Raw genomic sequence first — 26,724 nt, 5'->3', positions numbered from 1 at the left:
CGCTTTGAGGTCGGGGACAGCCACTACCAGTTTATGGCTCTCCCGTTTGGCCTGGCATCAGCACCAAGGGTTTTCACCAAGGTGCTCGCTCTGATTCTGGCCTTGCTGAGACAGCGAGGAATCACTATCGTGGGCTACTTGGATGACCTCCTGCTCAGAGCCGCTTCGGCTCAGAATTAGAGGAAGATGTGGTGATCGCCAGTCAGACTCTTTAAGAGTTTGGTTGGATGTTGAACCTACAGAAGTCGGTGCTGGTGCCGACTCAGCGCCTGAAGTACCTGGGCTTAATTCTGGACTCCTCAGAGGCGAGAGTTTACCTCCCCTTGGAGAAGTTGCAAACCCTTCTGGCATCCCGCAGGTGGTCGACACTGCGCTTCTGCATGCAAGTCCTAGGTCTCATGGTGGCCACCTTTAAGGCGGTACCGTATGCTCAATTCCACACTCGTGTCTTGTAGAAGGATATCTTGTCCAAATAGGACAAGTCTCCGTTGTCCCTGGATTGTCAAATCTGGGTGAGTCAACTAGTCAGGGCTTCCCTGGTATGGTGGCTGAGATCTCCCTGGTATGATGGAAGTCGTTCCTTCCTTTTTGCTGGATGTTGATCACGACAGACGCCAGCCTGACAGGCTGGGGGTGGGGGTGTCCTGGGGTGTTCAGTGAACACAGGGTCGATGGACGTAGGAGGAATCCTGTCTGTCGATCGATGTGCTGGAACTTCGGAGAATCAGACTGTGCCTCTACACATGGTCTCTGAGGCTTCAGGGTTGTCCAGTCAGGATCCAACATCCTTCAGTGGGCAGAGCAGAGCGTGTCGGCCGTAAACATTCTGGGCGTAGAAAACTGGCAAGCAGACTACCTAAGTCGCCAGATGTTGGACCAAGGCAAATGGTCACTACACCTGGATGTGTTTCAGCTACTTTGCCAGAGATGGGGCATGCCAGACGTGGATCACCTGGCTTCTTGACTCAATCGGAAAGTATTAAGGTTTGTGGCCAGGTCCAAAGATCCCTGGGCGGACGCGACGGACGTGTTGGCTCCGTGGGGACAGTATCGCTCCCCCCCCCTTCCTCGTCTGCTTCACAGAGTGGAGACCAAGGGTATCCCGGTGATTCTAATTGCCCCAGATTGGCCTAAGCGTCCTTGGTACACCGACCTTGTATGCCTGGTGGCGACTGCCAATGCGGGAGGACCTTCTGTCGCAAGGTCCTATTCTTCATCCTGCTTTACAGTCGCTGGCTTTAACGGCATGGCTGTTGAAAGTCAGGTACTGAGGGACCGGGGTCTGTCTGACTCAGTAATTTCCACCAGCTGAGGGCACGGAAGTCATCTTCTCGAAAGATCTATCATCGCACATGGAAGGCCTCCATCTCTGTGTGAGGAGATGGAGTGGCGCCCACAGGCTTATTCGGTCTCCAGGATCCTGCTGTTTTTTACAGCGTGGGGTGGATCAAAAATTTGCCCTAAGCACCATAATGGGGCAGATTTCAGCCTTGGCTGTTTTCTTTCAACGACCTTTGGCGGCTCATCCACTGGTGAGAACGTTTGTGCAAGGGGTTCGACATGTGGCCCCTGCGGTTCGTCCACCACTACCCCTGTGGGATTTGAATCTGGTGCTCTCGGCACTTCAGAAACCTCCCTTTGAGAACATCAGGGAGATTCCCCTTTTGACACTCTCTCAGAGGGTGGCCTTTCTGGTGGCTATTACATCAGTCTGAATTGGCGTCCTTGTCTTGCAAGTCCCCCTAGTTGATCCTCCACAAGGATAAAGCAGTTTTATGCCTGCAGCCTTCCTTTCTTTCAAAAGTTGTTTCGGCCTTTCATCTTATTGAGGACATGGTGCTTCCATCCCTGTGTCCTTGGCCGTCGCATCCCAAAGAGGTTGCTCTACATTCTTTGGATGTGGTCCGAGCGCTGCGTGTGTATCTCTCTGCTATGGCTCAGTTTCGTTGGTCAGACTCGGTGACTGGTCCAAAGAGGGGCCTGGCGGTCTCGTCGGCCACCATTTCTCGGTGGATCAGACAGATCGTGATTCAGGCTTATGCCCTATAGGGGCGGGCGCCTCCTTTCCTGTCATGGCGCATTCAACCAGGGCAATAGGTGCTTCCTGGGCCTTCCCGACATCAAGCGTCTGTCTCAGTTGTGTAAGGCGGTGACCTGGTCGTCCGTTCACACTTTTACTAAATTTTTCAAGGTGGATGTGCATGCATCTGCGGATGCTTGCTTCAGCTGCAAAGTTTTGCAGGCGGCTGTTTAAGGTTGCAACTCCTCCGTTGAGGAGCTCTGTTTGTTTTTGGGTGGAAGTTGGTTTGCTTGCTGTGCCTACCTCTCGTTTTTTGACACTGCTTGGGGACGTCCCTACTGTCAAGAATATTTGAAGCTGTGTCCGTCCATAAACTTCACAGAAAAGGATTTTACGTTGAGTACAAAAATCCTATTTTGTCAAAACTTGCAAGCTTACAGCATGTGGGTTTCCACATACCACAGCAGCTGGGCATTCCCTGCATGGTGCCACTGTTGTAGTTTCTAATTTTCAAATCTTTTTGGTGCAGTGTAATCTCTGTAGCAAAGCATTTTTTATGGCTTGTCTTCAAAGATGTTTAAAACTGCATTTGAAGTATGTTTGTGGCATGGTTTTGAATCCCCTTAAATGCATTGTTTTCTGTTCTGAGCATGTTTCACTTTCATTCATTTGACTTCAGTTTTCATTTTTGAAGTGAACTTGTAAGAATAGAAATATCAGAGAATCCATTGCTGATTTAAATATAAGAGTGATACAATATATAAGGGCCAAAGCGCCAAAAGACAGTGATGCAGATACTAAAAGGTAATGATAATAATAATAATAACTTTGTGAAAATGTCATGGATAGGAAAGATTATCACATGACTGGGGCAGCTGCAGTATAAATTGATGTAAACAATTGATAGATAAATAATAAACAGCGCTAAATGCTACATACAACAAAGTTGTGTTGTGAACACTAAATTGAATAAAAAAAAAAAACGCATTAAAAAATTACAATCGCTGGAAAAAGCCCCCAGTGAAAAAAGTGCTTGTGCTGTTGGAACAGTATTTAAGGTCTCACACACAGTGATGTGACTTGAAATATGAATGAAAAATTCTGTGCTCCTTATGTGCTTAAATAGGGTGCCCCCTAGTAGATGTGCACTCACCCTTGGGATTGGACCAACTATCGCTAGTTAGGTCAGATGCGTTTGTGGGGCGACCCCTGTAGGTATCCTCTGTACCGGTGGTTGCATATGGTAAATAATCCTCATGTGGATAGATATAATATAAACCGCCTCATTGTGCAGTACCGTTTAAAAAACTATTCCAAAAGATTGTATTCAACTCGAGTGCCTGATATCCTGGCACCCGGAGTGAACAGCAGGTAAAAAAGTCATCCATGAAAACTGCCCAATCAATACATGAAGCCGCTGTCGCGGTGAGGGCTCGATTTCCTGGTTTGGACGTCTAGGTGGAAGTGTGTCACGATAACGTGGCTCAACCTCTATGCATTTCGGCCACCTTCAGGAAGTCACCATAAATATTAAATATAAGAGTGCAGAGCTGTCATCCTGATTGTGGCTTCAGGGATCTAGAGGAAACATGCAGTATAGAAATTCCAGCAGCTCGCAATATACTGTGTGCATGCTTGTTCTAGGTCAGTAAAGCAAGCATCAAAATACAAAACCCAGGAGTATGAACCTTTAAAATGTATTCTGCGGTGGCAACTCCTGTATTTTTATACCTAAATGTTTGCTTAAACAAAAAGCAAATATTGAAAATCTATGTACATAAGGCTTTAAAGCAAGTCTGTCAACCATTTTAAGCTTGACCCCCAGTTCACACTGATGTGATGCGAGAAACACACAGGAATTGCATTTTCCACATCACACTGCATAGTAATTGCACTGTGTATTTTGTGATCTGCTGCAAGTGTCAATTAAAAGTGAACACCCCAGAAGCAGGTCACAGAACGCAGTACATTTGCCTCAATTGGGATCACATGGGTATGAACATCATTTGATTAGATTCCAGTGCAGCAAAAAAAAGGTGCCTGCATCTTTTTCGTGCATTTTCAGTCATACAAAATGATGGTCTCGAATCGCACTGCACAGAATCCCATGTTATTTGCACAAGAATGCAGTGTGGTCCCCGTGCGAATCGCATTCTTAAAAGCAAGGATTGCAGGTTGGTTTGTTGGCCAGAACAGCTACCTTTGTGCTCCCTGTGATCCCTGTTTCACTTTGCTACATAGGACTTAAGGTCCCTGACCTCAGAGCTATGTCCCACCTTCAGAACTAATACCTGTCCAACCATTATCCCCATGTACAATTAGCATGAGCTCATTAAATGAGCAAGGAGGCTTTTGAGGGCTGGTTCTACTCTCAAAGTCTGAGAAGGCGGACCAAAGGATTTAAAGTTCCATGTTAAATACCACTTCATGATGGAGCAGTATTAACTAGGGCTGGGCTGTTGAACCGACTCTACTTTTTGCTTTAAAGTAAACCGTAACAACAAAACATAATTTTACCTGTTGTTGTTTTTTTTTTTTTTTTTCATAGATCAGAAACAGTCGTTGAACGAATGCTTTCAAACTGGATGTCTATTTGCTTATATCAGTATTTAAAGGTAAGTGCTGGCCATGATGTCATGGCACAATGGTGCCTGTATGAAATCTGGATCATTGACTGCAAAGAGGTGTTATGTCTTTGTTTTGTCTGTGAAAGTTTAGCAGCAATATTTAAGACTTGGCTTATGTAGATCACAACATGCAGCAGCCTCTGTCCATGCATGAGTCAAGCAAAGCCTCAACTGGGGATAAGGGATTTAGATGCTAACAGAACCATTAAAAGCTAATTCTTAGATCTGACAATTTTTTTTCATTTAAAATGCAGGACACAGCTGGTGAACATCTATTCAAACTCTTTAAGGCAATCAAACATCAAGTGGAGAAGGGCCCTGTGGATGCAGTGCAAGTTAAAGCTAAATACACCCTGAATGATACAGGATTACTGGGGGATGATGTGGAGTACATGCAACTGGTAAGTGAGACCTTTTGTTTGTGACAGAATGAACCGACATTGGCACAACCACATTTTTATTCTGTTCATGTAGATGTGAGTATAAACTGAAAGACATATAGATATATATAATCTATATCAAAGTAATATAAAATCGAGGTATCATCTATGTGCAGTAAAACAATAATTGATAAGCTGTAGACTTTTATGCCAGCAAATTTGTGTCCATTCTGGGCGCAAGAAAAATCCTAATAATGAATCCACATATACACACCAGACTTTCAAATTTAATTAACATTTATGTATGATAAAAAGTACATCCGTGGCCAAAAATTTTGAGAATGACACAAAGGTATTAATTTTCACAAAGTCTTCTGCTTCAGTGTTTTTAGATCTTCTTTTTGTCAGATGTTACTATGGTATACTGAAGTATAATTACAAGCATTTCATGAGTGTCAAAGGCTCCTATTGACAATTACTTTACGTTTATACAAAGAGTCAATATTTGCCGGGTTGACCCTTCTTTTTTAAGACCCCTGCAAGTCGCCTGGCATGCTGTCAATCAACTTCTAGTTCACATCCTGATCCTGACAGCCCATTCTTGCATATTCAATGCTTGGAGTTGTCAGAATGTGTGTGTGTTTTTTTTTTTTTTTTATACCCAAAAAGACTGAGTGCTGTAATATAATTAAAAGGTGCTTCAACAAATTCTTATTTTAAGGGTGTGCACACTTATGCAACCATATTATTATTTTTTCCTATTTTTACTTCGCTCCACTTAAAATATTTCAGTTTGTTCTTCAACTGAGTTGTACAGTTTATAGGTCACATTAAAGGTGAAAAAAGTTCTGAAATGCTTTATATTTGTCAAATTTTTTTACATCACAGAAACCTGACATTTTAACAGGGGTCTGTAGACTTTTTATATCCACTGTATGACAGACTTGCCTGCAAACAGAGCAAGGGAGACCTATATTACATAATAGACCTCCAGGGTCTCTTCTGTTATAAAAAAAAAACATGTGGTTTTGTTTTTAAATTTGGACATTACTACTATTTTAAGAGCTCTGTCCTGGCTGCAGCCAGTGGGCACATTTTGAAATGGAGGTGCTTCCGAACTTTTTTAATGTGCACATGAGCAGAATAAATAATGTATACATTCAGCCATGTATCTGCACATTATTTAAATGGAACCTGTTGCATCAGTGTGGGATGCATAAGATGGAAGCATCAATTCTCTCACTCTAGCAAAGCATGCTTCCAAGACCGGGAAGCTGAAACTTGTCAAGGCTGGCCATACATAATGCATTTTTTTTTCATTCAACATGCTGGTTGGGTGAGCCAATTACCCTATCCGCACATTCAATGTGGATGGGGAATCCTTCCTGCTGTGGTATTGTAATATAATACACTTATCTGTGTTGCTGGCTATAGCCAGTGGCACTGATCATTCAGGATAAAGCTAACAGGCTGGTTGTACACAAGTAAATCTGTGGATTGACTTGTGTACAACCAGCCTGCCCATACGTGGATCAAAATTCAACAGTCCCTGCTGATCCCTATGTGACCGGCTTTAGTGTGTGTGTGTGAGATTTACAGATGCATTATGCAGCCCGTGAAATGAAAGACGGCTCTCATCTGTGGTAGCTCATACAAGAAAATGTTTTGCCTTTTAGAACCATCTTTTCATTTATTTAACGGAATCAAACTGAAAATGCCTTGCATGAGAAGAAGAGAAATGCCTAAATTTGTCATCTTGTGCATGGTAACTAGAGAGAGTGGTTGTAAATGAACAAGGTGTGCAGTAGCCCTCCTAATTCTTACCTGAGCCGCCCCCCCCTCTCTCGATCCAGCAGTTTCCAGGGACTCGCATTCCATTGGCTCCCACTGCTGTCAATCACAGCCAGTGAGCCATTCGGGAGAAGGAGGGGGCGGGAACGAACGGCGGCTCCATGTGTGTATGGACACACAGAGCAGTGGCTCAGCTTGGGTGCCCACATAGCAAGCTTCTTGCTGTGGGGGCACATGGCAAGAGGGAGGGGCCAGCAGTGCCAACATAGGACTCGAGAAGTGAAGGATCTGTGATTTTCTGTGCAAAACCACTGCACAGAGCAGATAGCTGTGACATCTTTATTTTTTTAACTAAAAAACAAGAATTTAATATCACTGGCTGCAGGTTTTGTACACAGAAGTGTTAGCTAGGAGCATCAGGGCACCCGTGTTCCTCCTTTGACCACCCAAATGACAAAGCCAGGTGCCTTAACCAAAATATGCAGCATGTAATCCAAGGTTTTTGTACTGTATAAGCAGGGCTCAAAATGTTCAAGTCCTGAGCCACTAGCCAGGCCTTAAGAGTTACTCGCCACCAGTTGCCCCAACCAACACCTCCCCTGCCCCACCTCTAAGTCCGCCCCTAAACACGACCTTGTAAATTATCTCATGAAATTACACTGTTAAATATTTTAAACAGAATTACATTCCAAAAATAAATATTAACAAAAGTAACATAAAGCATATCAGTACCCATCTGTGCAGCCTTACTGTGCCCCATCAATGCAGCCTTACTGTGCCCCATCAAGGCAGCCTTACTGTGCCCCATCAAGGCAGCCTTACTGTGCCCCATCAAGGCAGCCTTACTGTGCCCCATCAAGGCAGCCTTACTGTGCCCCATCAAGGCAGCCTTACTGTGCCCCATCAATGCAGCCTTACTGTGCCCCATCAATGCAGCCTTACTGTGCCCCATCAATGCAGCCTTACTGTGCCCCATCACTATGCAGCCTTACTGTGCCCCATCACTTTGCAGCCTTACTGTGCCCCATCACTTTGCAGCCTTACTGTGCCCCATCACTTTGCAGCCTTACTGTGCCCCATCACTTTGCAGCCTTACTGTGCCCCATCACTTTGCAGCCTTACTGTGCCCCATCACTTTGCAGCCTTACTGTGCCCCATCACTTTGCAGCCTTACTGTGCCCCATCACTTTGCAGCCTTACTGTGCCCCATCACTTTGCAGCCTTACTGTGCCCCATCACTTTGCAGCCTTACTGTGCCCCATCACTTTGCAGCCTTACTGTGCCCCATCACTTTGCAGCCTTACTGTGCCCCATCACTTTGCAGCCTTACTGTGCCCCATCACTTTGCAGCCTTACTGTGCCCCATCACTTTGCAGCCTTACTGTGCCCCATCACTTTGCAGCCTTACTGTGCCCCATCATCACTTCAGACTCACCACAAACACTGCCCTGGCGCCGCTTTGAGCCAAGGCTGCAGCGCTCTCCTTCTCCTCTTGTATCACACACAACGTGCATCTTCCGCTGTGTGTCATGGAGCTGGGTTTGTGTTTGGCGGCACATTGTGCCAAGGTCCCGCCCCCCTAGACCGGCTAATATGATAGGCAGAACACTGATTCAATCTACTATAACATTAGCCGACCTAGGCGGGCGGGACCTTGTCACACCATGCCGTCAAACACACACCCAGCTCCATGACACACAGCGGAAGATGCACGCTGTGTGTGATACAAGAGAGGGAGAAGGAGAGCGCTGCAGCCTCGGCTCAAAGCGGCGCCAGGGCAGTCCAGCCCTGCCGCTCTCTGTGTCCTTCGGCTGACCGTTTCCTGGCTGATCGCTTCAGCCAGGAAACTGTCAGCCTGGTTCACCCCCGCTCCTCACTCGCCCTGGACTAAATTCCAAAATGCGAACAAACAAGTGAATTTTTGAAGGCTGGTATAAGCATGGGCAACAAAAGCACCATACTTTGGACCGCTTGATGCCAATGCACATTAATTAAACTCTGAATCGTATTCTGCAAATTTAAGCTATGCCAATAATGTAAAAAATGTTGCATGGAATTTATTTTTCTCACATAACTGTTCATGGATAAGAGTATCAACCACCTAACATGTTACTACCTTTCTTCTGCAGACTGTTAACGTCATTGTGCAGGATGAGGGATTAGAGCCTGTGCAAGTTAAAGTATTAAACTGTGACACCATTGCACAAGTTAAGGAAAAAATTGTCGAGCAGGTTTACAAACATCTTCCTTACACACAGAGACCAAAAGCAGACAGCTTAGCACTGGGTAAGTGTGTATTGTGGAGAGAGTGCATGATATTGGTATATGTTTTGCTTTACCTCCATGTCCGTGTGTTCATTAGTGTTAAGGCCCAGTTCTCACTGCTGCGAATTTGATCCGTTCCGAATGCATTGATTTGCATGTCATATGAAATAACATTGTTTTCAATGAAAGTCGTTCGCATCAATGCGGTGTGATTCTGATGCGGCAAAAAAAAAAAAAGGGCCGTGTACAAGTTTAATACGGTGCAGTGCAAATTCAGCTCCATGGACTTTAATGGAACCTGACTGAATTTACAGTCCTGTATCAATGCAAATCCAGCTTCTGGTCCTCCCCTCCTCATTAGCAGGTTGTTAAGGAGCAGAGCCGCTGTGTCCTTAACAACCGATGATTCATCGGCTGTCAGTGAGTTTCTCGCTGACAGCTGAAATGTAAACAAAAAAATGCCTGCAATGAAAATTTCTGGAAGAGAAAAATTCATACCAGGCCTTTCGGGTGGCCCCGCCCTTTTAGTTTATTTAGTGGCAGGAGCTGTCGGATGACGAGTGCCTTTATTGGGTGTGGATCTTTTTTTCGGGCTGGTGGCCGGCGTTTCTTTGTGATGATGGATTCACACCGGGAGACATTGTGTGTGTGTGTGTGTGTCATTTATTTTACACTGGTTTTTTACACTGTCCCTTTAAAAACAATCTGATCACTTGTATTGCTGTCACAGGGAATGTAAACATCCCTTGTGACAGTAATAGGCAGTGACAGGTACTCTTTATGGAAGGATCTGGAGTCTAAAAGTCTCCAAACCCCTTCACTACACTTAAAGGATCACTAAAGGAATTTTTTTTTTTAGCTAAATAGCTTCCTTTACCTTCCTGCAGTACTGGTTTCATGTCCTCATTGTTCGTTTTTGCTTTGAAGTTGCTGTAATTCTCCTGTGATCTCCACACTTCCTGCTTGTCTGGCTCCTTATGAAAAAACTCATGGGAGCTTCTCACTGTGGTCTAAGCTGTGTGTCTAAAACTCCTCAGAACCAATCAGATTCATTTTAAAAACAAAACACTGCCCTGGATTTGTTTGTTTTTGTTCTGTGGGTCTCTTTACTTCACATAAACATGAAACCAGTTTAAAACCGAAAGTGAAACTAGAGGCACATTATATGATAGAATGTAATCTATTTTTAATCATTTTTAAAAGAAATCAGTTATCTTTTATGTCTCTATACCCTGTAAACAGTCATTTCAGCAAAACATTTTTTTTCCTTTGGTGACCCTTTAAGTCTTCAAAAACAGCAAAACCTGCATTTTTTTTATAAGTTTTTTTTTTTTAATCGGCGCCGTTGGCAGCCCAGTTAACTGGAAGTGATATGATGTCGCTTCTGGGTTACTAGATAAAAGACCCGATCAAAGTCGGCTTTGTTAGGGACTCTGGCCAGCCGGCGCACGTGCCGGCTTGTCGCTCAGGTCTCGGTGGAACGGGAGACCCAGGCGGATCGGCGGAAGGCGGCAAGAGGGGGGGGAGGGAGTCCCCTGCCACTGCTTGTGATAATGGGCAAGCGGTTGCTTGGCTGCCTCGGTTGTTATCACCTGAAAGCCAACTGCCATCTCTCAAAAAATAAATAAAATAAATGGTATTGGGGGAACCCTGGTACTGCCACTTCCTCAAAATTACATACAGGTACAGCATTTTGCAGGAAGTGTTTAAAAAAACATGCACACAGTCCTTTATTTTAACACTTTGTTGTTGAATGAGTAGGCATACAATATACCCTGTACGCATTCACATGGGGTGGCTGTGTTGAGGGCATATGGCCTAGTATGGTTTGCAGGAGGGAGGCACTCACTTACATTTCCTGGCCTGCCAGGCTGTATGCTCAGATAGGGGTCTGGTATGGATTTTGGGGGGGTCCCCACGTGTTTTTTTTTTTTCTTTATTTTGGTGTGGGGTTTCCTCTCAAAATCTGCACCAAACCTGAAGGGCCTGGTATGGATTGGGAGGGAACCTCCACGCTGTTTTTATTATTTGTATTTTTTTCTGCATTATTTTGTGGATTTGAAGGGGGGACCCCCACACTGTTTTTTTTTTTTTTTTTCCATTGCTGTCATTCTTTTGTTTACATTTCCGCCGTCAGCAGGCAAACTTGCTGACAGCTGATGAGCCATTGGTTAAGGATGCGGTGGCCACGCCCCTTAACAACCGCCTTCTGCACAACTGCAATTTCTACCATTCGCATTGGACCTGTACCAGAGAAAGAGAAATTGTGCTTTGAAATTTGAACCTAAATCTTACTCAAAATGGATGCATTTTGCACTGCAGCAGTGTGAACCGGGACTAAAGAATACATTATTTCAAAGAAAAATTTAGCAAGTGTAAATTTCTTTGGGTAACTTCAAGCTAAGCTGTGTGACTTGAAATGCAAAATGGCCTCAGATTGGGATGTAAAATGACATAATTAGCCTAATTTTTCAGAGTGGAGACCTGGATCAACCGCACAAATACTTTCTGATTTGGATCTAACCTCACAGAAAGAAGGTAGATGGAGGCGGATTAATACATTAATGCATTACAATGTAAGTAAAGTCATACTAGTTTAAGGGTATGCCTTGGAAAACTAAAGTAAATCTAGACTTGTATTTTTCCTCTCTATTTCCGTTCAAAACTGACTGTATTGTTCATTAATGGCACCTTGTCAAGTTTTCTATTTAATAACGTGCCCCCTATACTATTTATGTGATGTATATACAAGAAATGGAGGGCCAAGAGGGTTATGCTGGTTTTATTAGGTGACCTAAAGCACAGATGCCATTAGAAAAACGTTGTCTACAAACTTTTCCTCATTCTGCTTAAAATGCGTTTTTGATTTTGTATCTGTTGGAGAGTTTTCTCATCACTTCCTGATATGACAGAAGGTGAGAGGAAATCCTTCCAGTAGGCATACAGACTGTAGTAACAGCCTAACAGAGGCTCTCGCCCTTCTGTACTCTTTACAAGACAAAATTAAAAGATTTGAGCTTTAAAGCCTCAAAGCAAAAATGTTATATATCACAGTTTACCAGTCTTTCCCAGTGGTGGCTGCATTATTTTTCTTTTAGGGCTGGTCCACACCACAAATTCAGCCTTCCGGACACATTTTTGATGCATTTTCAATGCATTTCAGTGGTGTTTTTTCTTTTATTTTGTCATTGTAAACTCTTAGGATAATAGTTTTGATTAGCATGTTGTAGTTTTTGTTTAAAGAGGCGTTCCAGCCCCCCCCCCCTTTTTTTGTACTGGGACACTTTTTTGTATTGGGACACTTACCTGTCCGGCGTTCCCCGATGTCAGCACCCCAGCCAATTTTAGGATCGGCTGTCGGGTGTTTCAGCCACTATTCCTGGTAAGGGAAACCAGCAGTTACCTACTGCACATTGACCTGGCAGGAGGAGGGGGGCCAAACTTTCAAGGGACGGCGCCGCTGCAATGTCTCCAGAAGTAAAGAAAGGGGAACTGTAAAAAACAGGTACCCATTCAACACCCCCCGCCCCCCTCTCTGGTGTCACATTTGGCACCTTTCATGGAGGCGGGGGGGGGGAGAGGAGACAGATAAGCAGAAGTTCCACTTTTGTGTGAACTAGGACTATTGAAAAATATGGCAGTTACTGTATATGTGTTCTGGATACATACACACTGGAAAGCATCAAGTGTGAACCATTCCTCTGGCTTTTTTCCTTAATTTGTTATTGCTATTAATAACACTCTTCCTGTCCCTTTTGTGTCCACACTCCCTTCTCCATTGTATTTATGGAAGGAACCTTGGTTGCAACACAAGCAGAATTTCAAACGTGTCTGCCTTTGTTCATCGCTATTACCTGGTAAATTTATGGGACTCGTAGAGAGCAAAATAACATGTTTTGTTTTCTTGCCCAATGATGAACGCAAGTTATAGATTGTAGACAGCAGTATAGCCCAACAGTATTTGAATTCCTGTGTCCTTTAGTGGCCTCCATGATAAGGCTTTTACATTGGGTAGAAAAATCCTATTTTAAGTGACAAGGACATTGGGCAGCACAGTGGTGCAGTGAGTAGCACTCTCGCCTAGCAGCAAAAAGGGTCACTGGTTCGAATCCCGACCACGACACCATCTGCTTGGAGTTTGCATGTTCTCCCTGTGCCTGCGTGGGTTTCCTCCGGGTACTCTGGTTTCCTCCCACACTCCAAAGACATGCTGGTAGGTAAATTGGATCCTGTCCAAAATTTGCCCATATATATATGTTCATCTGTTGTATGACTGTGTGTCCCTAGCGTGTCGAGATCCTACGGGGTAAAACGACCGCACCAGCCAAGCAGACACTGGCTGGAAAAAGCGCCCAGAGGCGATTCAGTTCGCATGAGTAGCGCTATACAAGTCATTCATTCATTGCATTTCTGGCAGGATCAGCAAGTATTTTCTGAAAATGGTCTTGGCCTAAAAAAGGAAACTAATGCAGCCACCACATTTAAGGATGAGTAGGCAGTAATATAATACATGTTTTTTGGGGGTTTAAATACAATTAAGGGACATTAAAACCCCCCAGTTGTGGGACCAAGCTGCATCTGGAGCAGCCTAAGATCCTGAACTGGAGATGGTAATTATCCAATTATTGTAATCATTTTGATACGGTGAAAGCGTGCATGGGGTTTACTGCAAGATTAGCTTTTCAGAAACAAATGTGATGCATGCGCTGCAAGGAGTAGAGGAGGTTTGACCTATGTTAGATATTTGACAACAAGCTGGGAGATTTCTGTACACTGAGAAGTACTCGCTATTGCCACCTAGGGATATCTAAAATGACTTGATCCGTATCCATGTGTACCACATTGGGCGATGAAATGTAGGGCAGGATTGCGCTGTTTGTACCCAATTAGCTAAAGTTGCTAAAGTTAAACTCCAGGCAGATATAATGTGCACAATTGGTGCATCGTTGAATTTATTTTTAAATGCAAGCAGTTTAAGTACCTGAATGTGTACCAGAAAGGGGGCGGGGGCATCCGTACAAGGCCCCAGTCTAATACACACACACACACACACACACATATTTTTTTTCACATTACATTTATAATAATTTCAGCTGACAACGTGCTGTGAAATGAAAGAATTGCAGTGTTTTCTTTGTAGCCCTTGCAATAGCCTGTCCCGTGTACACCTTGATGTTGGGGACGTCTTATGCCTCATAATGCAGACTTCTGTTTTCCATTTCTTCTTTGCAGAGTTTTGTTCTTAGTCGAAATAAACCATAGCTGAACACTATTGGACATCATTTTGTTGCTATCACGTGTAGAAAGATTATTTGTGCTTGAATATATAGTAGGAAGCAATAAAGTGCTTTCAGTGGTGTCACAGCTAGTAATATTTTCAATACATGGCTGTTTGCAGGTTCGGGATAATGCCACACTTATTTTATCAAGGATTGGAATTTCTCAGCAACAAGAAGAGAATCATCAAGACTTTCCAGGAGAAAGTAAGAATATTTTGGTTCACATTCATGTTTAACAGATTTTAAATTATTTTTGTGTATTATTTCCTTCCGTTTAGTATATCCCTCTCATCAATACAAATCATTTGATTGCTGCTTTTTTATTTTTTATTTATTTTGCTTGCATACTTATAATTCCAATTTCATGTAACTGGAACCAATATATTTAATTTAGTCATATATTATATATCACAGGGAATTATCCTTACAAATGTTTCTAACATATCTGCTTCCAATTCTGCGTAAAAGCATGCAGTTGTATTGATAAGTGCTTCATTTTGCAATGCCTTAGATTATTGATATGCCTTACTGAAACATATTTGGTGCATATATGGAATCCCAACCTGTGGATCAGAACTGGCAGAGTGTAGTTGTGTCTAGGGAGGTGTTCTGAACATGTTTAAATATTGACATATGGAACATATTACCACAGTGTCTTTACCCTTAAATAAACCTGTACTGCTATTGCCAACCTCCTTCTGAGAATGCTAGTTACCTGACTGTCATGATGAACCTTTTCATAAGGTGAGGTCAGTAATGGCAGCCCAAATTCTTCTCTTGGGTCTTTGATAACTCTAGATAATGACACAGATAAGGGTAAAAGCCACTGGTTTAATACAGCCAATTGGAGGTAGAGAAATAACGGAATGTCCATTACTCTGAGATACTAGAGTGGCCAGTAATGAACACATACATGATCTCTCACTGAAATTACACTTTGATCATCCCCTTCAGTAAAGAACACATAACCAAATACCCATGCATTTGGTCATGTAGCTGTCTGATTGGGCAAAATTCACAGCATAATTGGGGTGCTGTTAGAAGTAATGACATAGCAAACACGCCCCCCGTGTTTTGCAGCCATTTAAAATCACGGGAATTCCGCCTGCGATCTTGTGTGAATGGAACCTTAGAGTATAAAGGCATGAGTGAGTGATGAGTGATCATCTTTGAACAGTGGATCCATGGTGAATATAAAACTACAAACTGACTAGAATACAAATGTTTCCAATTTTGCGAGTGATGTATCCAGTTCACCGACAGTATGCAAGCTTATTAATGGATCAGGAAACCGTGATGATCTTAACTTATGACAGTTTTTTCTGGTTTACCGTGGTACTGGTTTGTTGCTGAACTTTCTGATTTGGTTGATTTAATAGAGCATGCGCTGCTAGAAGATGAAAACAAAGTATGGCATCTTGTACGACCAGCAGATGAAGTAGATGAAGGCAAATCCAAGAGAGGAAGTATGAAGGCGAAAGAGCAAACAAAGGCCATTACAGAAATCTACCTGACAAGGCTTCTCTCTGTTAAGGTAGACTTGTGTGCATATAATAATGGTTTAAAGCTAAGCTACTGGCAGATATTAAAAAAATATATATAAATGGCATCTGAATTTGTCTAGTTTTAAAAGACTCTGGTTATCGCTTGCACAGGAAACTGGGAAAGGAAGTGTTGGCACTTTTAAAGTGGATGTAAACCCACAATGTAGAGAATAAGATTTCCTATCATCTGTGCCCAGTCTTGCCACACATAGTTAATCCAGCTCTGAGCAATCCACTTTTATTGTTCAGTGAAAATTAAGACTTCCAGATAAAAACCTGTGTAAATAAAAAGTCCTTTCCGTCCCCTTGCTTCGAGTGACAGGGTTTTTACATATCTCGTGCACTAGCTTTGACACGTGCACATTCCTGGATGTTTATCATAATATGGGGGGTGATCCACAGTTCATTGTGACAGGTAATGTATGTCATTCGAAGCAAGGGGACGGAAAGGACTTTTTATTTAGACAGGTTTTTATCTGGAAGTCTGTTAATTTTCAAGTATTGCTTTATATAGTACTGTAATTCTAACAGAGTGAACATACTTACAGGAGGGAAGAGCACAGAGATGGCCATATTCATTGTCCAATCACAAGTCAGGGTAGATGTTGGGCCAGGCTCTTTTACTCTACTGTGGCCTAGTCTACAGGGAGATCCATAGCATGGTTGCGCTGTTGGACAGTGATGCCTGCTTGCCAGGAGTCCAGCTTTAATAATACAAAAAGGTAGGTCTGCTGTGCTCTGGTGACTGTTATTTTTCTGACCTTGTACTGTGCTTGTGTTTTACAGGGTACGCTCCAGCAATTTGTAGATAACTTTTTCCAGAGTGTCCTCAACTCCAATCAAGTGGTACCGCCAGCTGTGAAATATTTCTTTGACTTTTTGGATGAACAAGCTGAGAAATACGACATTAAAGATGAAGATACTGTTCACATATGGAAAACAAACAGGTTTGTCTATTATCTTAGACCAGTATGGTTGCAGAGTGTTGAACTGATTGAAGGTATTTATACCATTTAACAGAACAACTTCGTTGATTGATCCATGATCCATAGAAAACGAGCCATATATCCTCATTTAGTGTAGATTAATGCTTATGTCATTCCTTGGTTTGGGTACTTTTTCAGAAATGTGCACACCCTCATTGAGATCCCTGCACCTGAGAAGCCACAATATATTTTATCACCACATAAGACCAATAGACCAATATAATGTAGACTGATCATATCCTTTTTCTGTGTCGCAGAAACTAGGACACCCCCCCCCCCCCATCTGCAATGCCATCTAAGCCCTTATTTGAATCTGCAATTGCCATGGTGCTGCACATGTGATCCAGCTAGGGGTGTGGGGTATCGTCGCGAATGTCAGAGCAAGAACAATGATTCTAGCACCAGAACCTCCTGTTTTACTCTAACCTGGTAACCTGTAAGAGCCTTTAGGCTGCATTCACACCTGAGCGTTTTGTCGCCTGAAGCGCGACGCCCCAAAACGCTGGAGGGGAAAAAAGACATTATTCTCTATGGAGATGGTTCACATCTCCACTACAAAACGCCTGACGCCGAACGCCTTAAGCCCAAACAAGTTCTGGACCCTTTTTTGTCGCTCGAATTTGGGCGTTTGGGCGTTTTACATTGGTGACCCTAGACCTGTACAAAATCGCGGTAAAAAACGGTGCGTTTTGTCGCGGCAAATCGTGGTAAAAAACGCTGCATTTTGTCGCGGCAAATCAAGGTAAAAAAACGCTGCAAACCGCTACGCTCAGGTGTGAATGCAGCCTTAAAGTGTTGAATATAGAGATTTTTAGGTACTGTCCTTTGTCGCCATTCCACAGGCATACTCGAATTTAAACCATGATATGTTGGGTATCTTATTTACTCTGCTTAACATCATCTTTTATATTTTTCAAAAAAATTGGGTATTGTGTTTTATGTGCACTAAAATTCAATAAAGTGTATTTTTTCTTAAACATTTGGGTTTTAAAAATGCCAGTTAATCTACGTATTTACATTTCACATTTATTGAATGTATGCGTTTCAATAAATTGCTGCAGTGTCTGTTGCATCAGTAACAACCGATGAGATGTGTTGCTTTGTAGTCTTATTGTTTTTCCTTTCTTCATACAGCCTATCGTTAAGGTTTTGGGTTAACATACTGAAGAACCCTCACTTCATCTTTGATGTACACGTCCACCAAGTAGTAGATGCATCCTTGTCAGTCATTGCACAGACCTTCATGGATGCATGTAGCAGGACGGAGCACAAGCTGAGCAGAGTAAGTGATTGAGCTGTTCAGTTTGATGTCTGGTTTCCTTCCCTCATTTAGGAGAATGGCCATGGATATGTCATATATAGGATATGTGGAGAGCTAGTCATCTGCCAACAAGCATTAAGCTGGTTACAGTCATCTGTGGCAGCATGATGTATTGTATAATATGGATGACAGTCTGCTTTATACTTGTCCTTATCATGCGTACTTCTACCAGTCACCAGTAAAAGGTTAGGCTTAACAGCTTGGTAGAAATCCCTGTAGCTATTTTTCTTTGAATATTTTATAGTGTTACACTTTTGTTTGATACACTTGTAAAAGTACACATAGTGAAGCACTTGAAGGCCATCTCACTTGAACAAAACATGTTTCCTTTATTCACCCACTACAGTTCCCGATGGCAATAAATGTTCAGCTTATTTTAACTCTTTGGGAATTATGTCTTTAAGTACAATTTAGCAGTACATGACTTTTTTTTAAAAATTCAGTCAAATTAGATACTCTGTTTCTACAAAATGACTTTAAAGCGGAGGTCCACACCAAAATGAAACCTCCGCTTTTCGGCCCCCCCCCCCCCCCCTCCGTTATCACATTTGGCACCTTTCAGGGGGGAGGGGGTGCAGATACCTGTATGATACAGGTATTTATACCCACTTTTCCAAGCATAGATTGCCATAGGGGTCACGCCGCGACACACCCCCAACCCCCCCCCCCCCCCCCCCCACCATCGCTGTCTTGTCTTGTGTTGGGAAGTGAAGCTGCAATGCTGCACTTCCTGATTTCCTCACAGAGGGTGGTGGCGGGGGCAGCCGAGAGCCGAATGATTGATCGGCTTCGGCTGTTGACATCGCGGGTACCCTGGACAGGTAAGTGTTCATTTATTAAAAGTCAACAGCTGCAGTGTTTTTAGCTGCTGGCTTTTAATATTTTTTTAGGCGGACCTCCGCTTTAATGAATACATGTATTAATCATAAATACTTAAAAACGGCATACCTTAAAATATATAAAAAAAAATGTATATGTAGCGTTCAAGATATTTTCCCATAATTAGCAGTAATATTAACTATTTTAATGAGGTTATTATTTTAAACCCTCACATATACACAGTGAAGTCACTGGCCTCAGGTGATACACAGATGAAACACATTTTCCCACATATGTTGTATCTGTTTATCTGAGTCTTATCTTCTTTACATCCATTCAAAGTGCAGAATTCATGCAGTTTGTCTGACCTTCCAGAGGCAGGGGGCAAGGAGCTGAATTTACATGCAGTGAAGAGAGCTCATAGCTGATTGGAGGGAAGGAACACACCCCCCTTCAAACAGGAACAAAGCTGAGGCTGTCGATCATAGGTTGTTTACTGGCGATCCCTCCCCTGTCACTTTTTTACTTCTTGGTGTCAAGAAAACGTATATAACAAAGAGTGATAGCAGTTCTATGGAAAGACCATGTAACCTAAACACTAACAATTATTGAAATGTAACACAACAATACCAACAGTGCCAACAATACACTAAAATAAACCATGCAAAAATGTTTCATAAACCATTTCAATATATTGACATAGCCCAAGGTAATGCTCCAAATCCACTCAGTGATAATACATTGCTTTACTAAGGCAACACTGCACACAAAGTTAAAGTGCCGCAAACCCCTTCTCAGTGAAAAACTCAGCAGAGGCTTTTAACGGTAGAAAACTCATTGCTTGATAAACACTTGTGAACCTCGGGACACCACCACTCCTATGCCAAACTGGGATCAAAATTCTCCACACCAGAGTTGTCAGTATCTGTGCATCTCGGATATATGGAAGAATCGCAGATCTCATTGTTCATATATTCCCACTCACATGTTCTTGTGCCTTAATCCGGCACCCAGTGTATTCAACGTTATGGTGTATAGAACCACTGCTGTTCTGATACCTGGAACCAGCATGATCCACTGTGCCCAGCTTCCTAACGATGTCTTTTCTTGGGCAAAACACATATGTCTGGGTCTTTGGACACTGTCACTTATTGTGACGCACATTTGAATAGCTATGGCGCTGGAAACGCTTTTTTGTTTTGTCGGGAGCACTTGTCATGAGTGATTTGTGAAGATGGCAGAGGAAAGCGGCAGACAGAAATGCCACTTAGTGCTCTGGATTGAGACACATACACACTATAGAGGGATATGCTTTGTTCCTATTTAATGTCTCCGGGTTTACAACCACTTTAAATTCCCTGTATCTGAGATAATATCCCCAAGATTTAAAAAGCTCAGGCAAATCATATTAGGAGAAATCTCCCTAGTGTGGCCACAGTCGGCAATAGAATGCAGATAGAAGTTTTAACCCTTTCTACTTCAGCCAAAACATGAGTTCAGAGACAATCAAATCATTTTTACATTTTTTTTTTTTAATTTGTCTGAATATTTGTGAGCAAGTCTGATCTGCAGTGTCAGAGTTCAGGAATCCAGGCAATCATGACTCCTTTTTTGAATGTTTCTCCACTGATAAGATAAATATGCATGTATATATTCAGGTGAATGCAGGAATGTGACTAGCTTATGAATGTCTGCTTATCACTATCCTTAAATAGTAGCTATAGTAAAAACTTTTTTTTTTACATGATAGGGATGGGTTAAACCTCTGTCAGGTTTTGATTGCAATCTTTGGGTAACATTTTTCCTAATTTCCTGTGGGATCAGCAGAGCAGGTAGTGAGGAGAATCGGTCCAACAGGTGTAAGCAAACAATTATAGCACCTATTATAATAGCATGTGAAATAGTTGGGTAGTTTTTTATTTATATCTGTGTTGTGTTTTGGGTGACTGTCCTCACTTCTTGATAGCAGGTGAGTGTAATTCTCCACAGCAAAAAAGCAAGACAGAGGTTATAACCCTTCCCCACTTTGTGTAGATATGATGGTGTGTTAGTATAATTATGGCTCATCTGTTTTCATTTTAGGAGTCACCCAGCAACAAATTACTTTACGCAAAAGAGATCTCCACATACAAGAAAATGGTGGAAGAGTAAGTTATTGAATAATCTGGGCTGTGCATCCTGTATTGCTTCTATCATTTAGTTTCTAACTATACAGTTCAGAATAAAATTATGTGGATTTATAAAAACTAAAGCTTTAAGCAGGCCTTAGATGATGCAATTTTCTTTCCTTCAATCTCTGGACCACAGTCAGTGTTGATGGGTGGGGGATGTCTCCCACCGCGCTATTGTATTCTGCCAGCGGGGGACACCGGGAGCCTTCCCAGCTGGCAGAATACAATGGGTTACTGCTAGCGGCTATAGCCAATGGCAGTAACTGTATGTAGAAATATTTGACAGGCTGGTTGTACCCAAGTTGATTGATGGATCCAGTTTGGTACAATCAGTCTGCCCATACAAGGATCAAAGTTTGGCTGGCCCCTGCTGAACCGGCCGAATTTCGATCTATGTATGGCCATCTTTAGAGACTGGGGAAAATTGGAGCTGTTGCAACTAATCAATTGTATATTATGAGCCAACTTGGTGAATGTAGCATGAAATGGCTGAACATCCCTATGTTCATTCCCTTGGGCCACATCTCAAGACATTTAGGAGGGCTAATTTATGTTTTGCTCTGTTTAATTTGAACTTGCTGACATTATTAGGTGTTGCAGAAGGGAGAGTGGCAAGGAAGACAGTTGCGTTTCAAGACTCATTGAACGCAGTGTTCACATATATTAATATACTTTTTCTCCTTTCTTTTTCAGCTATTATAAAGGAATCCGTCAGATGGTACAAGTCAGTGACCAGGACATGAACACACACTTAGCAGAAATTTCAAGGGTATGTTCAGTGAAACCTAACTAAATAGATTACTCATAATTTGCAATAAACATGCTTTGTTCTGTGCAGTTCTGCAAGTTATATTGGACACAATTACTTTGTTCTGTTTAAGGTTTCTTGCACATGAGCGCCTGAGCCTAGGCATAGTAAATTCCAATTTATTGGGAATACATCCAGTTGGCACCTCACATGTATACGAAACAAACAGGCACATCTGTATATAGAGCATCCAGAGGGATGTCATCGGTGGGGAGTCAAATTCCTCCGCTCCTGTCTCCGCAAGGCACTGAGATCTCCGCTGAATCTTTTCCGTTCCTTATACAATAAAACCTTGGGTTGAGAGTAATTTACTTTGAGAGCATTTTGCCAGACAAACAAAATTGTTAAATACATTTTGACTTGATTTACAAGCAATGTTTTGATATACAAGCAGCGTCATGTCACAACTGTGTATAAAAGAGAAGGGAGGCACCTCCTAAGTGTCCTAAGTGTAGCAATATGGTTACATTTAATGAATGTACAATATTTAGCAACTCATATGGTTGATGATTAAAAGAGGCACATCTAAGTATGCAGGCATCCGGGGTAAAGCTGTCCACATAGACCATGTGCCACACGGCCATTGACATCGTCCCTTCCATGCTGTGCTCCATGAGCGATTCAAGCTTCGCTTTCAGATCGCTCTACTGCAGGGTAGTCTTCCCAGTCACAATTGCAGACTGACAATGGTGAGAGCCGGTGGTGTGGGGGATGGTCTCTATGTGGACAGCTTTACCCCAGATGCCTGTATACTTGGATGTGCCTCTTTTAATCATCAACCATGCGAGTTGCTAAATGTTGTACCTTCATTAAATGTAACCATATTGCTACACTTAGAAGCACCTCTCTTCTCTTTTATACTCTGCAACTCCTGCTGAATTTTGCTTCTAATACCCTTGTGGAGGCTTCCATTTGTGGATGGACATTTTATGGTTACACAACTTATCACATTGCTATAATCTTTTTATATGGACTATAAACTGAAAGACCTATGAATAAATGGTTGTGGAACGAATCATCTGAGTTTCCATTACTTCTTCTTGGGAAATTTACTTTGATATACAAGTGCTTTGGATTACAAGCATTCTTCCGGAACGAATTATGCTCACAATCCAAGGTTTTACTGTATATCTTTTATTGTATGTGCCCCCAGCCCATTTCCCCATATTTCTTCCGTATATTGTCTCTAATTCATCTTTAATTGCAATCGTTGTTCTGGCCCCTCCCTCTGATGTGCTATATAATGTGGGTCCCGTATACCATTTGTTGCGCTTGAGAAAAGAGCGCGGCTGCCGCAACACACGCAGTGCGCATTCTCGAAACGCGCCCCACTTTGCTGACGTCATACCTCCATGCCACACAGCCATCTGCGCAGCAAGCCTCGCTTTGGTTTCCTCCACCGTACAGACGGTTTCCATCATAGTGGTGACCAGCGGAGATCTCAGTTCCTTGCAGAGACAGGAGCAGAGGAATTTGACTCTCCACCGATGACATCCCTTGGGATCCTCTATATACAGATGTGCCTGTTTGTTTCTCTATATGTGAGTTGCCAACTGGATATTTTCCAAATAAATTGCTTTTAATCCTACACTTAGTGGCGCCTCTCCCCTTGTTTATCTTTCAGCCTTGCTGGAATCAGTTTTTTTATTCCAATATGGTGGCAGCTCTTAGTGTATGGACTTTTTATCCTATCTTGTCTCATGGACTTCCTATGGACTTTTTTTGTACAAGTTTTTTGCCAAGTGTTTTGCGCGCTTGCTTGTTCTTGTTGCTGTATACAGCCACCCATACATTGGGACATTGTTCTATTTTTTGCATGCGTCCCAACACTTTACTAGTTTTTACATATGTTTCTGTATACCCAAATACAGCTGCTTATAGCCATTCATATGTCTGTGGGTGGCTGTACGCAGCAGCTGGTCTTTTCAGACAGAATTTGCATCGCACAGGCTCAGGTGCCCATGTGGAAGAGGCCCTAAAACGAGCTGTTTTTGGAATTTTGTGACCTTGCAACATAATCCAATACAGCATACAGGAATTTTTCGCAACTTGATTATTGCATTTTATTTCGTTTGCTGTACATGTGCAGTAACAGCTTTTTTTATTTTGATTTTCAAATCTGCAGGCACATACAGAATCACTAAACACGCTCGTAGCACTACATCAGCTGTATCAGTATACAAAGAAATATTATGATGAGGTAAGTGACTGTCAAACAGACGTGATACATAAATCAATGTGTGCATATTTTTCAGCTGAACTCTACCTATAATTATAATTTGTTACAGTGGCAAGAGATTTGTTACTCTGTCAGGTTTTTATTGTTATCTACCCCCCAATGTGTAGATTTCCCTTCACATTCTGTTTTGGTTGCCACATCAAATCGGAAGTGAGGTCAAATGGGATATGCTCAAGTGACATTTTCATGCCTCACTGCTGCATCCTAGAATAGATTGGTGCTCAAAATCCTGCAGCAATGCACTCCATTAACCTAATATTGTTGTGCTGTGCATAATAATACCACCAAGTAGTGCAAAATAATAAATGTGCCCCATTATTTGTGTTAGTGGGTGGAATACTACCCTATCATTGGTATTAGTGGAATAAATAGGGCCCTATTTTGGCAGTGGTAGGAATAGTGCCCTAAGGGCTAGATAAAGGCTAGTAAAGGGCCGCATCCAGCCCTTGGGCCGCAGTTTGGAGACCTCAGGTCTAAAGTATTGCACGTGTGCCACGGTGTGTGCCTGGGAGAGATTGCCAGTGGTCCTGACTTGTACAAGGGTGTATAACCAATTTTCATGGCCGTCCATGCTCAAATCCATTTGTATGCTGCAAGATTATATCATGCCATCACACTTGTGTGTAGCAACACAGTACTCCAAGTTTGCTAATGTATAGCGTGTCGCCCCATCATCATTCACTGAGACTTCCTTCCACTTATTTCACAGAAATTACTTTCTTTGGTTTTCTAGATTATAAATGCTCTAGAAGAGGATCCATCAGCACAGCGCATGCAGTTAGCAATCCGGCTACAACAGATCGCAGCCGCCCTAGAAAATAAAGTCACCGACTTATGATTGGGAATATTCAGACAAGCAAAAAAGATGTTGACAGTTTTTCTTCCTAAGGAATAGAGTGTTATATTTTTAAAATGTCATTTTTGCATTTTTTAATTAGACCTTTTTTGTCTTGCACAACATACAGAGGAAAAATGTTTTTAATGTAAATTATGCCTCAAATGAAACCTGTGTTATATGTGGGGAGGGACATTTTTTTATAGCTCATGTAATTATACAATGCTGTCAACAACGTTGACGTTTTAAAATTTCATTATGCAAACATAACTAAATTTGTAGCGTCATTTCAAGTAAAGCAATATTTGGAATAAGCAATCATTTCACTGCATTAGGATATTGCGTCCCCTAGGTGTCCCCATGCTTTCTGTTTCAGTAACTGAACAAGTCCTGTGAACGTCTCATAGACCTTTTTCATTGTCCACAAAGTGCCACAAGGGATATTGCAGTGCATGGCATTGCTGCCCAGCTTTTAATGAGTTCTGAAAAGCTGCCAATGGATGTGAAACTAAAGGAAGCACAAATGAATCCACTTTTTTTATTATTGTTCTGAAAATTATTTTATAGAAATATACATTCTAATGTGCCTTACATGTACCAGTTAATAAGAGACTGAAGATACATGATTTTGTTAAAAAAAAGAATATAGATTTATTTATCGCTGATTTTTTTTTTTTGTTTTTTTTGTTTTTTCTTGTGACCAAATGTAATTATTTGTGTGTCAATTAAGTACAAGTTGACATGATTATGTAAAGATTTAATATGTTTATCTTGTATTAAAATGTTACAGAATGTTTCATCTGATTCTGGTAGCATAGTCAAACAAAAGCACCTTTAATATTGTATTTGTACATTAGGAATGTATACTGCAATATGTGATCTTAGACCACAGCCAACATCCAATTGTACACATCGGTACTCAATAAAGAGTCTCACATCTCATAATCTTGATGGAACATGTTATAATCTGTGCCTCTGAAATCGGTTGCTCTAAACCACATATGTCAAACACAAGGCCCGCGGGCCAAATGTGGCCCACCAGGCAATATCATGTGGCCCTCGCACCTCTCCTGCAGCTGCAGCATCACCCCCGCCCTTGGCTTGGCCCTCATCTTGTCTCAGAAGTCGACAGCAGAGGACAGAACTTCTCCTACAGATCCTGTGCATCTCCCTGCAGCCACAGCACTCCCTTGTCTCAGCATTCAGCCAACTCTGGCAGCTGTCTCCAGCCCTCCTCTGGTCCTCTTCCATACTCTGCACTTTCTGCTTCACAGCTCTGCCCCCAGCTTCTTCCCTGCAGCAGAACAAGGTAAGGGGTTGGTGCACTTGATTTGGGAGAGGGCAGGGAGCGTTTGACTGCTCTAAACAAAAATCAAAAAAATAAACACAGCTTTATAGTTGTATACACTGCCAATCCATGGAACATGAAGGTTCTAAGTCACAGCTGTTAAATATAGAGACCTGGGACCGCTCAAGCCATAATATTTTTTTTAAAAATTGTTTTTATTGAGTTTCTAGACAATACATCAACTTGACATAGGACAGTACATACATACACAGCTCATATGCATTGAACATGGATCAATATATACGTTACAACATGTTGTTACACAGTGCTTCCTGACAGGTGGAAGCACAC

The 26,724-nt window shown here is 42.2% G+C and overlaps 1 protein-coding gene across 4 annotated transcripts in view; it reads left to right on the top strand.

Moving 5' to 3' along the window:
* The window catches only part of PLXNB2 (plexin B2), a 296,169-nt gene extending 270,133 nt beyond the window's left edge, over positions 1-26,036 (top strand). For all 4 annotated transcript variants that reach the window (XM_040343685.1, XM_040343687.1, XM_040343688.1 and 1 more), the window contains 12 exons: positions 4,569-4,635; positions 4,902-5,048; positions 8,948-9,104; positions 11,559-11,659; positions 14,482-14,566; positions 15,742-15,896; positions 16,693-16,853; positions 18,027-18,174; positions 21,115-21,179; positions 21,897-21,972; positions 24,137-24,211; positions 24,984-26,036. In XM_040343685.1, the coding sequence (XP_040199619.1) occupies positions 4,569-4,635; positions 4,902-5,048; positions 8,948-9,104; positions 11,559-11,659; positions 14,482-14,566; positions 15,742-15,896; positions 16,693-16,853; positions 18,027-18,174; positions 21,115-21,179; positions 21,897-21,972; positions 24,137-24,211; positions 24,984-25,088 (1,342 nt within the window). In that variant the 3' untranslated portion in view covers positions 25,089-26,036. The remainder of the gene's footprint in view (positions 1-4,568; positions 4,636-4,901; positions 5,049-8,947; positions 9,105-11,558; positions 11,660-14,481; positions 14,567-15,741; positions 15,897-16,692; positions 16,854-18,026; positions 18,175-21,114; positions 21,180-21,896; positions 21,973-24,136; positions 24,212-24,983) is intronic.
* The last annotated feature ends 688 nt before the right edge of the window (positions 26,037-26,724 follow it).

This window comes from Rana temporaria, chromosome 3 (genome assembly GCF_905171775.1).
Source record: "Rana temporaria chromosome 3, aRanTem1.1, whole genome shotgun sequence".
Taxonomy (NCBI): Eukaryota; Metazoa; Chordata; class Amphibia; order Anura; family Ranidae; genus Rana; species Rana temporaria.
This window is presented reverse-complemented; position numbering and strand designations above follow the sequence as displayed.